Source organism: Hylaeus volcanicus, chromosome 5 (assembly GCF_026283585.1).
Source record: "Hylaeus volcanicus isolate JK05 chromosome 5, UHH_iyHylVolc1.0_haploid, whole genome shotgun sequence".
Taxonomy (NCBI): domain Eukaryota; kingdom Metazoa; phylum Arthropoda; class Insecta; order Hymenoptera; family Colletidae; genus Hylaeus; species Hylaeus volcanicus.
This window is the reverse complement of record NC_071980.1, coordinates 4,945,289-4,962,092: the sequence shown is the minus strand read 5'-3', so window position 1 is coordinate 4,962,092 and position 16,804 is coordinate 4,945,289. Positions and strand designations below refer to the sequence as shown.

Here is a 16,804-nt window from a genome sequence, read left to right as displayed (position 1 = left end):
AACGCGGCCGCGGTTGATCCACACCCAACGATCCAAAGCGAGGGGATTTCACGCGAGGAGAGCGGGCAAAAATCTACGCGTCTTGCGCGAATACGCGAGTCGTCGGTGGTTGAGCACGGTTACGCGGAAGGGGATGGGGTGGGGTGAGGGAATAGCAGAGGAGTGGCGTGGCGAGTGGCGAATCTCGCAATCTCGTACTCGCGATCAGACCGTGGAGTCGACGACAACCCTTCCAACCGAGCCAGTGCTTTTCTCTCCGTCACGCATCGCAGTTGCGTTCCGTTTGCCCCCTGAAGACGAATTTCTACCAGAGGAAACCCGCCACGCTAAACGAAAATCATGTATCGAAGGATTCCAGTGCTAGTCGTCGGTCTCGTGCTCGTTTCGGTGGCCCGTTCAGGTGAATATTCAAATTATACACACTTTTCTACTTTACGAACATTTCTAGACTTACTTTTATTTCTTATTTACTCAGTTTTTGTTGGAAACCGGTGAAATTGGTGAAAATTAAGCTTGTCTAAAGTGATAGAACTTTACGAGGGTCTTGCTTTTCAGTGGTCGGGGAACGTTAGTGGTCAGACGTGCTCCACCACTTACGACCTGTTAGAGTGCTTTCAGCGATCGCATTTTGAACGCGTCACGAGTGGATCTTCCGTCAATTTTTAAATTGTACTTTTGCAACATTGTTTGGAATCGGAAAGGAAATTGATCTTTCTAGCGGTTCGCGCGAATATTTTTTGATAAAACGGACCTGAGCGCGACTTTGAACAAATGTAAACATAAAGACCGACGGGGGCGGTCAAAGGATTTAATATTCGCGGCGTAGCACGTAATTGGAAATCGTATATCGAAAAGAGGCTCACTCTTCGAAGGATTAGAGTAAACAATTGTATGAGAAAAACGAAACATGTCGCGAAATTTTGATTGTGTTATTATTGAAATTTGTATTATTATGGTTTACATGAATTCGATCACTGAAATGATTCACAGTTAGCGATTAGTATGATTTATTTGACACGTATGTAGTTTGGGGAAAGTTCCACGCGAAATGTGTTCAAGTAACTGCAACAAGTTACCGACCGCCTGACTTATTAAACGCCTTACTACTTCAATTGCGGAGAAACTTGCTATACTTTCGCTACTGTAATCTTCGATCTCAGATAAATGGAAATTTATTCTCTTCAGATTCTTTTCAATATATTTTTATACTAAACAAAAATTGTAATAACAAATATGCATTTTTTTAACTTGGAACAAATAAGGTATCAGCTCGAAGTACAAAGATTTATTAACGAATAATTGCTATTCGTTATTGAAATATAGTACTGTTTCTGTGAAACCATTGGTATATTTTGTTTGTTTAAACGTGAATTTTTGACATGTTTGGTTGTTTCGTCGTGATACGTGACCCTAACTGTTACAACTTTGGCTAAGTACGAGTGATCAAGGAGGCTCCGAGAAAAGGTCAATTGTTAAGAATTAACGTCAGTGTTCAGGCCTAACCAGTTAGACGTTAATGCAAGATTAAACGGAGCTTATGACATATTCAGGCTTCTCGAGATACTGCAAATTGTCTTGAATGATTTTTAAAAGAACTATTAGTTTGATCATTTCTTTTTTCATTTTCCTGAATAGGAATATTCATCACGATCATATGTGTATTTATTTAGTAATTACTGTTTGCATGATTTACTCTAAAACTTGATTTTCACTACATGTATTTAAATATTTATCGATACAGTAATATTAGTGTTCTTAAAAAAATTAAAAATTCTTTTTAAACACATTAGAAATTAACTTGGTCATGTAATAGTTCAGTAACTGTTATCTCTGTGATTACAATACACTCAGATGTTTACAACTCTTCAATAAAATTTAATGACAATTAAATACTGTATTTGATGAGTACTTGACGATATATAGAGTCGTAGAATTTTTAGTCGATTTCGAATAACTCCAATACCGAAAAATAGTAGGTTAACTGCAGTTTGTCGAATCGCGACTGGTTGAAGCTTTTCAGAGTGAGTAGCGTCGCGACTCACGGCGCCACGACGCCGCGACCCAAATAGTTAACTACGCACTGTGACTCGCGAACGCACCCTAGTACTTCCAATCGAAGTGGAACGATATGCGTAAATTAAATATTTCAATATTTCAATATTTTCAATCAATCAATCAATATTTTACGCGAAATTCAACGTCGTGTGTAAAGTTCAATATTTTAGATAAAATTCGATATTCTATATAAACTTGCTACGTACACTGAAAAATGTAAATATGCATTTACTAACCGATTTTAATTTACCTAGAATGAAAGGTATTAGAATATCAAAATAACATTGTATTTACAACGTTACGATTCCTCTATAACCGACAACGATAATTACGAAAGTAGTTCCGACCTCACGAAATTCCTGAATGGATCCCGCAAAGTCTCAGGGGCTTCGTCGAGGACTCTTTGTGGAATGCTGCTTGTTAAGTCATCGTCACGTTGGAAATAAAAATCACGTAACGATCATAAGTTTCCCGCGGTGCTTTTTACATTTACCTTTTTAACACGACTAAAATATTACACGGAAAACCTTGTCTCCGTCCTTGGATACTTAACAATTCTAATTAGGACAAACAAGGAGGGGAAGAATTATCTTCTTCGCCATCGCTCTCGATCGCAATTGTTCGAATTCTTTCCCAGGTCGCTACAGAGCCCGTGTATCTGCATTCAGCACACACACCAAGCGAAAAAGAAACTCTGGGAACTCGCTGGCGATCATAAACATTCTCGCGATGCGAGAACACACTCCATTGGTTAGGTAGAATTATGTGATGGCCGACAGGGAAACCCCGGCGTCGCGGGGGCGTCTACCAGGCGCCAGAGTGAACAGATTATTTACTCCTTCCGGGAAACAAAGAATTGTTGAGTCGAAATGGACTATAATCGAGAAAAATGGCTGCTACATTTTTCCATGAAGACTTTCTCACAGCCAACTCGTGTACGATTCGGTACAATTTAGTTTGTCGGTGGCAAGAAGTTTTCTCGAGCTGTTACAACGTTCGCAAATTTTCATTTGAAATTTTTATATTGTTGCATGAAATAGAGAAGAAAGGATGCAGATTGAGCACTTTGTCTTTTATATCTACGAATTTAAATATTTAGATAAAGAAAGGAGGATATCGTTACACTACAACATTGGGACATTTAATTATTTGAGATTTCATTACTCGATACGTATCATAGAAACATATTCGTTTGGACTAATTAGAGTAGTGCGTGATCTAGTAATATTTTTTTAATGCCTGCTCAAAACCTTCACCTCGCAACTGTTAACGTTCGCATCGACTTTACGATCTTGATTCATTTTTGATTGCCATAATTTGCCTGGATGGCAGTGATTCAGGCACAATTTCGTCCAAGATTCAATTGTACGAACATGAGAAGAATTCAGTAGGTCTGGTAGCAGCGAAATTATGCCACTGACAACATGTACGGGCGCACGGTGGGTTAAAAATAATGAGTTCTAGAGAGATACGTTAGCCTAGTCATAGCCGAGAACGCGGGCGAGCGAGTGAAAAATTTCCATTTCGCACGTACGACTTATTTTTACACGGCAAGTTCTTTTTTTTTCACCGCAAACTACGCTGCGAACTGTAGCGTGATTTGGCGACCTCTGATACTGGAGATGCAACATTTTTATTTTAACTGAGATCTCGTCGAGTTACGTGGTTAAAATAATTTATTTAATTAATGTAATAAATCCTGTAATTTATATATACAAACAAACTAAGTTGCAAAAATTTAAATCTTACAACCTGATCCGAAGATCTCGCTATTTTTCTTTATATCTCCACAACTTAAATGGTTATACTATGAAATTTTCAAATCACAAATTTTCGACTTAAAACCTTTTTATCAAACATAAAAATTATATTATCGAAATTTGAAACGTTTCGTCGGTAGAGTAAAATTAAATTGTCTAAAGTAAGGACTTCCTCGAAGTCCAGATGTTAATTTCATAAAATACCACTGTAACCTGGCCACGTTCCGTAAATAGGAGAAATCTTGGTATACGTTCAACTCGTTTTGTGTCATTTTTGCAGACGAAACCTTGAAGTGCTACATGTGCACTTCGTTCTCGCAACCGGGCTGTGACACTGATCCAAAGGCAAATAACATCGAACCCACCGAATGCACTCTGGCGCACATGGCCGACTGGCAACAGACCGTACTACAGCACAAAAGCTTGAGTACAATATCTCGCATCTTCGAAGTCGACACCTCGCACTCGTCGCAGCAGTACCAGGCTGTTGCACCCATGGCCTGCGCGAAACTGATCCTGAAACGTAAACCGTCTATTCATTATCTTTGAACAAACTAAACAATCTTTTTAAGCTTAAAGTTAAGAAATTAAAAATATTTTACCTGCAGGAGCTTCCTATTTAGACGTTATTTCATTTCAAGTATGTAGCATCTATTACAGAGTTGAATATATTTTATTTTGAATAAGGAATAAAAATTCGAGGTTTATTCGTATGAATGAAAAAAAAAAATTAATCAAAATGGGCGTGGTTGAGACAATTCGGAAATTTCATTCCTTATCCAGAACAAAACTTACTCAACTCAGATCCGTTATTTATCTTTACATGACGTGTTCTTATCGACGTGGACTCCTCCTCTAAATTCCACCCAGCCCTGGTTGGGTAAATGCTTCTTGTTAGCAAGAGTCAAATATCAGCGCTTATCGTTTTGCAAAGATTCCTAAATGCTCGAAACTTTTTGTTATCAGTGAACAAACACGAGGTTACGGTGAGAAGCTGCCAGACAGCGAAGACGGAGACCATCGATCCTTGCAAAACGATACAAGGACAGTTCAATAACGACCTCATCAGTGTGGAGCACTGCGAGCTCTGTATGGAAGACGCTTGCAACAGCTCGATCGCCAATTCGGCCAGGATTCTCCTTGTTTTATTGTCGATGGTCGGCTCTGTAATCCTTGGCGCTCTTTACAACGGAGCGTAACCTTCGTGCACTGGTTTACAGAATTAATTGCGACCGCCATCGGAGACGTTCCACCAGAGATGGGCACAATTTTATTCGCGTAACGGATAACGAATAAAATTAACGCGTAGCAATCTATTCGTTTATTCAATTGTACAACTAAATTTGTATTCGTTGTGGAATATTTCATTTCACAAATCAAACTCTAATTAAAGAGTAAAGAATAAACAGGTCCTCTTTTCTTTCACAATTATTTGTCATTCGAAATTTTATTCGACTAACACTTCACTGATAAAAACACCATGCAACATTATAATTCTACTACAACTCCACTTCACAACGTAGATTGTGAATTATTATGTAACAAGTAACGGATCGAAAGTTGTTTACCTTTTATTCGTTATTCGAAATCTTCGGCCAGATAAGAATTTTGCTCATCTCCGCGCGTTACGATCGTTCCACAGCGCATTCTTAATCTCGAACACCATATACACATTGTTCATCGATGTTCCACGTTGTTTCATGTTCACGAATTGCGCACTGCGAATACCTTTCTCTTTCTCTCTCTCTCTCTCTCTCGCTCTCGCTCTCACTCTTTCTGTGTTATCAAACTGGAAATCGAGAACGAGTCTGACATTCTACGTTGTTATTTTCTTCTTCGAAAGAAACTTTGTCTTTTGTACGTCTTTCTTAAGAGAAACGAGTTTCATTGAAATTTCTTCGTATATTTTTTTTTTTTCGACGAACTTTGGAATTCCTGGCTCGAAGTAAACGGTTGGATTTTCGCGAAATCACCACGACAGGGACGGAAATTTCTCGAGCAAACGTTAAGAAAAGACTTTGCAACGCAACATTCTGGTTAATTTGTTCGTTAAATTCGTTTTGGAACAGCTCGTATCTCGCCTTTCCTCGCGACGAATGAATGAAGCTCGTGAAATAATTACGAACGGATACGTGACCTATTCGATCTCGTTCGCGATTAGGGGCTGGGACTGTCGAATTCATCTGTATTCGATTATTCGAACACTGCAGGGATTCCAATACTTCACGAGTTTCGTTCGAATTGCGTTCAAATACTTTGGTATTCGAATAGTCTTTGTATTATATGAATTCTTCCTTATTCGAGAAATAATGTTCGAATGCTTCCTTAGTTGAATAGTCCTACTCATTTGAATACTCGAATACTTTCTTATTTGGACCACATCGAACTTATATATAATAATAGTATTTGAATACTGTCTTATTTAAAAATAATTTATTCAATAATAATGTTCGAATAATAATATCAATACTCGAATGATATTATTTAAGTACTACCACTCGAATAGTAATACTCGAATAATAGTATTTAAATACTAACACTCAACTAGTAGTATTCGAATACTGGAATACTCCTAAAGTCTTCGAATATTTAATAATTTGATCAGTCTCAGCCCCGCGCGAGCCACGTTGTAGAAACTTTCTACACCGAACTAAAGAAGGGGTCTATATATGTGTAATAGTTGTATACAACGATCAAACATAATTATCGACGATCGCGCCATAGCGTGTCGCGACCATGTTCGCGTGTACGCGAGTTTGCAATGAAATATTTGAATATTATTGTACTTGTTAAAAAGTGCATTACGCGAATCGTTGGTTCGACCATGCGAGCGTAAATTTATTAAATACAATTATATACGTACATATGTGTGTTTGCGCAGACGGAACGGGCTTCAAAAATGTGACATTCGACCGAAGCATCTGCACAGAGAAATTATGCTATCGAGCTTCTCAAGGACAAATAAAATATTATTGCACGAAGATTATAATGAGCAATAAAATGTATATTGAAAGACCGAGGCGTATTGTCGTTGCAACGGTATCCATGCTTCCTTGATAGTTGACTCCAGAAGTGGAATCGCATTCGTTTTTCAAATAAATGTTTACGAAGTAGGATGTATTAAATATTCATAGAAATTTGTATTTTTCTTTGCCAATAGTATGCCAACAGTTCGAACGATGGTATCGGAATACATTCAACTAATTACATAAATATAATACAACTAACTTTTTTTTTTAATTTAAATATGGCACAATATTTAAAATAAAAACGGCAAACTTTTCGAAACATTAATTTTATACAAAAAATATTCAACTACGATTCAATCGATTCATTGCAATTACGAGACGCAGAACGCCAACACTGTAATATTTTTCACCGTCTTGACACCTCCAGCCGCATAGTAGTTCCTGCTTTTATTGCGAGAGATAAGATAACAGCTAACGAGAAGATTTGTGAAGTAGATCTCAAAGTGGAACCACCATGGTTGGACAGTGCAGTTTAACGACAGCGATCGTTCTAATGAGTTTCGGTAAGTGAAGATTGCGAATTGTGATTACTATTACCACCCTCTTCCTCCCTCCTTCGAGAAATTAGTACACCAAGGTACGAATCCGTTTAATTTAATGGAGCTGTCAAACGTCTGCGTTCAACGAATTAATATCTCAGAATTGATTTCTGGAATTAAGTGAAATATTTGGCTATAGGACGATTTACAAATGTTTATTAAATCTTAGTGTATGTTGAAAGTCGATCTAAAGTTGAAAAACAATTTCTTTCGTATGCAAAGCTGCATCACAGTAAACAAATAAATAGTCTGAAACTGGCGTGCGTAATATCGAAAGTGATGACGAAAGTGTCGAGGGTTTTCGTGCATGATTAAGAACAGCGAATAGAGCCGGGAATCGTGTTGCAAAGTGGGGTTGTTATGGCGAAAGACGCTTAATGAGAAAAGTACCTCCGTTTTGGTTCTTACGGTAACTGTGTCGCATCTGAAGAAAGGGAGGAAACAACTCGTTAGATGTACTGTGTCTGGCAGAATGTTCTCTAAATGACGTTCTTCCATGTAACGCGGCTTCTCCTCGGGAAAGAAAATCTCATACATGCCCCAACTTATCTCGTTAAAGAAGTTATCGTGGACAATGATAAATTGGCGACGGTTGGTTTGCGTGGCTTTGAAGATAAAAATTCATAATGTTAAGAGAACTGGTTATGTATAATAAATACGATGGCGGGGGATATAATTAGTTAAAGATTGTTTCCTTGGAGGAGTTTCAAGATCCTTGAATGTTGCTCGACAGGGTGCGCAAGAGGAGGGAGTTTATGGTGTTACGCCTGCAATACCGATTTAAGGGATGGTCACACGACGGAATGCAACGACCCTTACAACCCCACGCCACACTTCGACTTAGTCCTCTGTCCCCAAAACGACTCTCATCATTGTCTCAAAAGCCTCATTACTTGTACGTATAAACCAGAATTAACAAGGGAACTATCGGACGTACATTTTGATGTTCGCAGAGATTTGAATTGATCCAGCTTAAGAATTATCTAGTACATCGTTATTGCTATTTTTTTATAGGAATTGCTTCAACTTCAACATTCTACTTTCGCAAGAAAACATTAATTTACTGAAAGAAACACATTTGGACGATACACATTATTATATTATAGTGCAATATAATATTATTTACTGATTTGAATAAAATCTCGTTGGTTCCGTATGTAATTATAATTAAAAGGAATTGTTTAAAAAATATCATCGTCGAGAAACATTCCTAGGGAACTCGACCTCTAAATACTTCGAATCCGAATCACGCGATAACCGACAATACCGTTCGCGGTATTAATTTTCATAAAATTTATGGCATCGAGTTTTTGCAATTAAAATGTTACCTTGAAAGTGACGTGGCGATGAAGCAACTATTTCCTTAATGATGCAGATAGGGACGTCCTAGTGACGGTGCGAGGTTGCGTGCCGTCACGCGAAATCGATGGATACTGCCAGCACGAGGAGCACTTCCCAAACTCCAGCATCACGTGTTCCTTTTGCAACGATTACGCTTGCAACGGTCAAGGATCCTACCATTTATTCGTATCGCAACAGTTGGGACTCGTCCTGCTCCTAATCTCCGTATCCGCGTTATTCGAGTAATTTCTTTAAGCAAAATAAAACATTAATTTCGAACATTAATTTATTAAAGGAATCATATTATTACGAATTATACAAATCCTGTGTACTTGCGACCACGTCGTAAAATATTCTACAAAATTGTATAAAATATAGATAATAAACTATTATTAATATAACGTCAAACATTTAAGGGTTAGTGTCAGGAAAATGTTACCCATTTTTCCCCCAAACGAATAAAATAATGAAATACCATTTTCTCAGCTTTCAAGTCGAACGTCTTCGTCGCACGAAAGGGAAGACGATGACGTCGAAACGACCGGAAATGGCTGTTGACTTCCAAGGCAGAAATTAAATGGCTTTATGAATGAATAGGGAGAACATGACCGGTTGGATGCGAGCTTTGCGTCGATGGTGGTGACTTTTAAATGCCGCACACGGAAACGTGTGTGCACGGATGCACGCGGGGCTCGCATGTGCGCGTACGTGGTCGTGGAGAAAGGGTCAAATGCTCGAGTCAATTCGGTAATGCCTTGAGGGGGTTAACTGGTCTCCTGACCCCTGCCAAGATCTCCTTAACGAGTCGGCAGGCCCCACTTTGTAATCCTGCGTTTAGAGATCTGTCAGCAATTCGTGTAATTCAAATTTGATTACTCCATCATCGGAACGAGTGGATGTATTCGAATATCAACAGGCCAATTTGTTAAACAAACTAAATGTTACAAAAGACCACACGTACACATCACCTACACTGCAAGCGTTACACTAAACCCGTCACCTCGAATATCTAACTCTAACCGAAAACAGATAACGCAGCTAACAAAAACTAATCGTCAAGACAATACACGATATAATTCATGCTCTAACAAACTCTGTACCCTTTGACTCTATCCCCGCCACTTAAATACCGATTCCAAAGTAACCCTATTCTTTCGTGCTCCCCTTCCGCCTATTTAATTCACTCCAAAGCCTGGAATCACGACTACCTCCAATCTTCCTCTGGCCGCAATCCGAAAAATCCTGTCGAACCGCACGAATGCGTAACTTCAGTTTCCAGCATACTCTGGTTTCCACCTCGAAAGATCCCAAGAGCGTTCTACGGGCCCGTAATTGTCCTAATGAGTCCAATGAGGGCCGCGTGCTCTGGCATCTCCCTCCCTCCGGCCGCAATTATTGTTTCGTCTCTTGCGTTCAGCTCAAGTAGGCTCCTTCGACTCGTTGTTTGCTCTTGACTCCTACTTCCTGGCGATTGCATCGTGCCGCGGAGGGGTTATGAGGTTATTAGGCACGACACGCGTTATTACGCTGGTCCACGTTAGCCGCGTGCCGTCGACGAGAGGAGTGGAGACGCAGCCAGGGAGAGGGAGCACAGGGGAATAAAGGAGAACGTGTGTACTCACGGCAAAAAGGGGGTGTTGCCTCTTCAGTATCGTGGTGAACACGTTCCGTGACGCTGGCCAGTTCCTTTCCGTCTAATTCCGAACGCCAGTGACATCACTCCTTGGAGCAACGAGCATCCGTGTTTGTTTTTGCGACCAGTCGCGACGAGCATCCATCGAATTCGACGACGAAAGCATCGAACTCTCCGTGTTCGCCCATCAGAATGTCCTCCAGGCTTGAGTGGATGCTGCTAGCACTAGGGTTGGTCCTTCTCGCACGCTCAGGTGAGTCGACCTATGATACTTTCAGGAAATTCTGGGCCTTCTGAGGAGTTCTGAAAACGTTTACATTTTTCGGTCAGGTGATGTTATGCGTTGTTGTTCTAGACAAATCGAGTATTTTTATGAAACTTCTCAGGAGACAGCTGCTTTCTAATTTTCGATGTACTTTAAGTGCAATTTTGGAATTGGTAATGATACTCGAATACATGGTCTGATACTCAAATAATGATATTCGTATACCTATTTCATTATTCGAATAATTGTATTCGAATACTTAGTCCAATATTTTAATAACGACATTTACAGAATCGTGTTGTCCACAAATTGTAAAACTATAATTCTCTAATAGAACTATTTCATTAATACATGTTGTTGTTGAGGATTTTATAAAGTGTCAGAGGATTTAAGCATGCACGATTCAACGTGAGTCGAAATGACTCATTCAATAACCGGTTCGCTTGAGTATGAGTAAAGAAACCTAGGTACGTCATTTCTCTATTAAAATCTCCATTTGTATTGTCTTACTTGCTCCACTTATTATTCTTGTTACTGCTTGTTTTGTTGTCTCGTTATGCGATCGTTAATCGTTATCTTCTTATCAAACGTATTAAGCTAACTGTTCTACAATCTACTTATTATGAATTCGCGCAACAAATTACTTCAATACTTCAATTAGATATTGCAACGATGGAACATTAAATCTGCAAAATCAACAATTCAGTCGTTGTTCACGTTATCTCGGTTACCGAGAAATGGATAGGTTTGTTGAAATAAAAATAAATAATACAAAATAAAAATTCAACCGCAATGAATATATCACATTGGAAATTCAAGCAAACGAATTAATATGACATAATTTTTTTATGACGATAGTCCAAACGAGATCAAACTCAAAACAAATTGCAACAGCTTGGATAAAATTCTGCGCACTGTTTATATTTTTTTCCATAGTCGCATAGCAATGTGGAATAATTTAATAACGAACGCGGAGCGTCTAGATGCCGATCTGATGCAATTTGTTACGCAATTACTCCGCTCTTATGAATTTCCGTGATCTGCGACACAAAGGGAAATGACTAATCTTTAAAGAACGAGATTCATTATGGTTAAATACAATTGTGAGAAAACATTCTGCGTTGTTGCAGGAGCAATTCTTGCAGTAATTTTGCTACAAGAAATGCAACACTACGATTCTATGCTAAATCTTTGTAAACTATAAATATAAAAATAATACAGATATTTAGACGTACGCTTGAATTACATTAATTTGGAGATGCCGACACGGATATTATTGTGCTTGATGTATAAATTGATCATTTGTTATGTATTCGATAGGTGCGGCTTTAAGATGCTGGGACTGCGCGTCCAATACGAACGCTTTGTGCGGCGACCCAATGAATATCACGGAACATCAATCGACTTTCCGTACGAAAGTATGCGAGAGCGGCTACTATGATACAACGAAGCCCATATGCCGGAAAATCGTGAAGAGAGGTAAAAGAATTTCCGAACTGGCAGCCTTCTACTTGTTTACTTTCATAAAACTCAAACAATCGAATCGACGAAAACTTGAAAGATCTAATCTTTATTTATTACTCGACCATTCTTTTCGCTTTTTTGGGGACATGCATTCACTGGTGAATAGAAATCCTGATTTGTATGAATCACTATTTTTTCTGTAACGTCTACTTTTGCTAATAATATTCGCAAACCGAGGTTTTTTGCTACCAATCGTAAGTCTAACAACAGGTTACTCGATCATGACCGATATCCTTATGTACAGTGGCGTATTTGAACGTTGCGTGAAATCATCGGAATGATTCAGTAATGATCGTCTTTGAGCCGATCGTTGCGGCGCACAGTGTCGCGCCCGTGACTCACGGCACGCGCTTCTCTGCCATAATTGCGATAATTATGTGCTTGCCAAGGTCGAAACCACACCTGCATCAAAGAAAAATCACATGCCGGTGTAGGATCTCGAATATTGAGGTTAATCGTATTAACGTGACTGGAATTCTTGGATTACGACGCATGTTATGTTCAAAACAAGAGGTTCATCGTGTGCATGATTCAGCTGATAATAATTATGCAACGTTTAGAAAAAAAGTATTCTTACCTAATCTGTTTACCGACAAGTAGCGTCTTGTATTATAGAGGCAAACATCCCGCAATTACTTGGACGTCATAGGCTTGGAGGAGCTGTGAAGAATGACCCTGAATGATGTTCACGATGGGAAAGAAACGTCATGATCGTTGATAATTGCCAATAAATGTCTCACACGTCTGCAACATAAAAACCCGTAGATTATTACAATGTAAATGTAAGATATCTGTTTCTGATTTTTAAAATTTTGATTACAACGTAAATTGCAACAAAATTTAATCCAATGGTCAACCATAGTTTGCCTCCGAGATGTATATGCATATTGCCATGTGCTAACGGTACTGCTCGTGCTCGTTATTGTTCCAGAGTTTCTGTAAACTATCACTGCAACGCATTATTAATCGTCGTACAAAAGAACCAGGTTTTATTCGCATGCACAATGCCATAATTACTTCCGGAGAATCTCGGTATACTTTGACTCACCAGCGTTACACAACCTGTTGCGCTATATCGTTCGAACAATACTCTATTCCTGTGCGAGCCAGAAACAAATCCCATTGCGCAGTCGATTGCGCATGTAAACCGGAAATCGTGAATGGGTCGTTCTGCGCCAAATCGGCGATAAGAATCCGTTTATACGATCAATTTCCGAGAAAGTAGTGCAACGATTGCGAACTTGGTCGTCGTCTATTTTTTAAACAAATTAATACTCAAGAGTAGGAACTTGAATACTATTCAAATTACATCCAACTACAGGAGAAGTCGACGAGTAGTCCTAAATCGTATTCAACAGTAGGAATTACAGTGTCATCAACTCCCAAATTATCGATGTAACTCTTTTTTTTTTCAGAAAATGGCGAACGAGTGGTGATCCGTCAGTGTTCAACCCCCAACGTCGACGAAGCAGACATAGTGAACGGCCCCTGCAGCGCAATGGCGATCTCAGGACGCAACATGATCGAATCCTGCCACATTTGCAGCACCGACCTCTGCAACTCGGCGACGAGTGCACCGATTATGTTGCCTCTCTACGTCGTCGCGATGGCCGCTATCGGTTATCGTTTCTTCCAATCGAAGAACATCCTCTAATATCGATCCCCTTCGTGCACTCAAAAACCCCTAAAAAGGAGGGTGTCGTTTTCAAAGCCAAAAGGGAAACTGTCAGAATCGTCGTGAGTTGAAACGCAATCAGCAGTACGTGAGTTTCTTTCCCAGTCTAGCAAAAATAAAACGTTCTTACGAGGATATACTTAAATACGTCTGCTCTGGGAATTCATATTACTCTTCTTATTTTATCTTTTTGTCATCTTAGTCCTCGAGCACGATTCCATTTGACTGTTTGAGGACTTAGTGGTCCTCAGCGTTTAGCGGTCAACCTTTCGCTGCATTCTGGTGCATACCTGCAACATTCGAATAATTGCTATTGCAGTAAATAAGTTGTACGTTAAAGAAAATTGAAAACGTTTCCTAAATTTGACAAGGATCTTGAATTGTTACTCTATAGTTTTCGTCCATACAAAATTCCGATTTGTTGGATTAGATCTGAAGAAATGGGTGTAGCGAAGGGTTGCTAAAGATTGTTACCTCCTCCCCCACAGCGTTGCTTTCAATTTTCGTTGTCGCGCACGACGTTGCATTAAGACGGTTCCAAAGTGGCGACTATCGAACACGTTAGCGTTTTATAGTTAGATACCTCGTTAGCCGTGGTACTAAATAGACCATTCGACGCGCGTTTCACCTAGTTACGCTAACGCGCTGAAAGCTTTACTTAATTTAATCGTCCCGCGTAACGATCTACGATAGTTTCGTTAAAAAGGAAAACACGGTTCCAAATGAGATGATTATTTTTGTACCATATATTGTGTATATAGATCCGACAGGTCGGTGACGTGGTTGTACGATAAAGGGAAATTGTTCATTTGAATTTGCCACGTCACCATTCATGTTACTCTTGATTGATCGAGGCGGGGTTCTGGATCATTGGCTCGTGAAATGAGTCACTTTCAGGAGTGATTGTTTCAGGGCGAAAAAATATTGGAGGATATTCAAATTCGTCACTGTTATTCGGCAACGTTGTGACTATGATAGAAATTTAAATTGGAAAAAAATTTTAATTTTTCTTGTAAACGAACTCAGAGCCCTGCCTTAATACGCGTTTAAAACCGCACGCTATTGTAGATAGTGCCCTTTCCTCCTTTTATTCTAAGCTCTCTCCCTCTCTCTCTCTCTCTCTTTGTCTTTCTCTCTCGCTCCATTATTTCTTGTATTGCGAAATTACTTTAAAAGGCAAAAGCAAGCGGAAAATGTAGCTTATCAGGTATCCGTCCAACGCTTAGAAAAACGCGAAATTTTTTTCCATGATACTTCGTGGCCAGCGAATGTCTGCGTTTCGTTTAAGTAGCGTTTCGTTGTAATTTTTGTTACTTTTTCAGAAAATTCATCAATTTTTAGTAGTTGTAGATTAGGTGTTTGTCTGCGAATAAATTGCTTTGTTGCTATGTTTTTTTTTCTCCCTTAGAGTAGAGCAGGATTGCCGCGACATGTACTTTGTAAAACCGATTAAATTTATTATATATAATATATGTATATGTATATCTGAATCGAAATGTTTCTCGTAATTTTCGGATGTGTCTTTACTTTTTACCCACTTAAAAAAATAATTTCAATTGGTTACTAGTTTTCTTAAGAGCAATAATAATAACAGTATGTACATCGTATATTTTTATTTAAATATGAAACCTTTAAAAGAGATAAAATATCGTATTCGTTAAAAGAATCGTTGGGATAGGATAAAATTATAGAAAAGATTAATGAGAAACTAATTTATAGCAGTAACAGTAACGTAATTCTATTCCTTAAAATAATTAAAAAAATGTGCTATTCGAAAGCATATTTTTCTAAAACCTAAGGTATTTATTCTATACTTCTCTTTTACTTGAACGTCTGTATAAAAAATATTATTCTTACCTTTATTTTTTACTTAATCGCTTACCTATGAAAATTATTTCAATTATTACTTAACGCGTTAGAGAAATGCTTCTAATTAGAACGGGGGCGTTTCCTCGATATTTTGAAGCAGCATACTCTATAAATAACAGATTCAAGCACGGAAGTGTGTCGAAACTAGCCTAAGGTAAGGGCGGACTTCAACTCTTTCTTGTTTAAAGTTTCAGAAATTCGAACAAAACAGGTATTACCATCATAAATGAGTTTCATTTTCTGAAACCAGTTAATATTATTTTTAAGGAGTGCAATGTTTATAAACGGTGTACCCTTATTTACATTTTGCATGAATTAAATTTGAGTATGCTTCTTTTTAACGAAAAGAACCCAGATTGCTAGCATTCTCTTATTAATCTTTCCCGTGAATTAAATATAAGTTTCCTTTGAACGAAAAGAACCCAAATGATTAACGTTCCCGATTCATATTTTACAAGATCGAAACATAAGTTTTTCTCTCGACTTTAAAGATACCACTTCGTTCTGACGTAGTTCTTCATCGATCCATCCTTGAAGTTGAAGTACCCACGCGTACCCCCTTACTAAAACGTCACTGTAAGGGATCACGAATGCCGGGGAGGCTAACAAAACAGCATTTGGATGAAATTCAATTCCCTTTCACGCGCACGCTACGCGAACGGAAATACTAAACCGATCCGCGATTCGACGGAAGTCCCGATCCGTGCACGGCACTGCAGTCTCCCCACCTTCGTGACTGCAATTGAATTTCAAATACAACGACGTAGTCCTAGGAAACGCTCAGACTCCTGAGAAATCATTTCAATTTCGACTACTCGAGGCGGAAAATTTGTTAGCGAGCGGATCGCATCTGCAGACGCAGCAGGAGGGAAAGAGGAACCAGTCCATGAAGATCCCCTTGCAGTCGTTATCAGGGTCGTAAGCGAGCAGTCTGTGCCATTTGTACTTTTGCTCGCAGCCACAGTCCACGCTGCAACGATTCGTCTTCGTTTTCCTGAAACAGGAAAACGTTCCTTTCCTGCAGTTCGCCTGTTTGCAATTTTATCGACTCTTATCCTTTCGGTTTCTTATTGATGTACGTTCCTTATTCGCAAAAATTTGTGGAAATGCTTCA

The 16,804-nt window shown here is 38.9% G+C and overlaps 4 protein-coding genes and 1 long non-coding RNA gene across 6 annotated transcripts in view; 3 read left to right on the top strand and 2 right to left on the bottom strand.

Annotated features, from left to right (window-relative positions):
- The first annotated feature begins 184 nt into the window (after positions 1-184).
- On the top strand, positions 185-5,243 carry LOC128876124 (uncharacterized). Its single transcript, XM_054122233.1, has 3 exons — positions 185-400; positions 4,096-4,338; positions 4,782-5,243. Exons 1-3 carry the CDS (start codon positions 340-342, stop codon positions 5,012-5,014), a joined length of 537 nt encoding a protein of 178 aa, XP_053978208.1. The 5' UTR covers positions 185-339; the 3' UTR covers positions 5,015-5,243.
- On the bottom strand, positions 4,192-12,860 carry LOC128876127 (uncharacterized). The gene is made up of 4 exons (XR_008456953.1): positions 12,724-12,860; positions 9,933-10,660; positions 8,712-8,973; positions 4,192-4,331 (listed from the first exon to the last, which is right to left on the bottom strand). It is a non-coding gene; the product is annotated as an uncharacterized LOC128876127 (long non-coding RNA).
- On the top strand, positions 7,080-9,133 carry LOC128876126 (uncharacterized). Its single transcript, XM_054122235.1, has 3 exons — positions 7,080-7,347; positions 8,117-8,278; positions 8,759-9,133. The coding sequence occupies exons 1-3, from the start codon at positions 7,299-7,301 to the stop codon at positions 8,968-8,970; spliced, it is 423 nt and encodes a 140-aa protein (XP_053978210.1). The 5' UTR covers positions 7,080-7,298; the 3' UTR covers positions 8,971-9,133.
- LOC128876125 (uncharacterized) lies at positions 10,474-15,329 on the top strand. The gene is made up of 3 exons (XM_054122234.1): positions 10,474-10,610; positions 11,943-12,101; positions 13,562-15,329. Exons 1-3 carry the CDS (start codon positions 10,550-10,552, stop codon positions 13,798-13,800), a joined length of 459 nt encoding a protein of 152 aa, XP_053978209.1. The 5' UTR covers positions 10,474-10,549; the 3' UTR covers positions 13,801-15,329.
- Positions 14,919-16,804, bottom strand: part of LOC128876123 (protein spaetzle 3) — a 15,535-nt gene continuing 13,649 nt past the window's right edge. For both annotated transcript variants that reach the window (XM_054122232.1, XM_054122231.1), the window contains exon 7: positions 14,919-16,684. In XM_054122232.1, the coding sequence (XP_053978207.1) occupies positions 16,492-16,684 (193 nt within the window). In that variant the 3' untranslated portion in view covers positions 14,919-16,491. The remainder of the gene's footprint in view (positions 16,685-16,804) is intronic.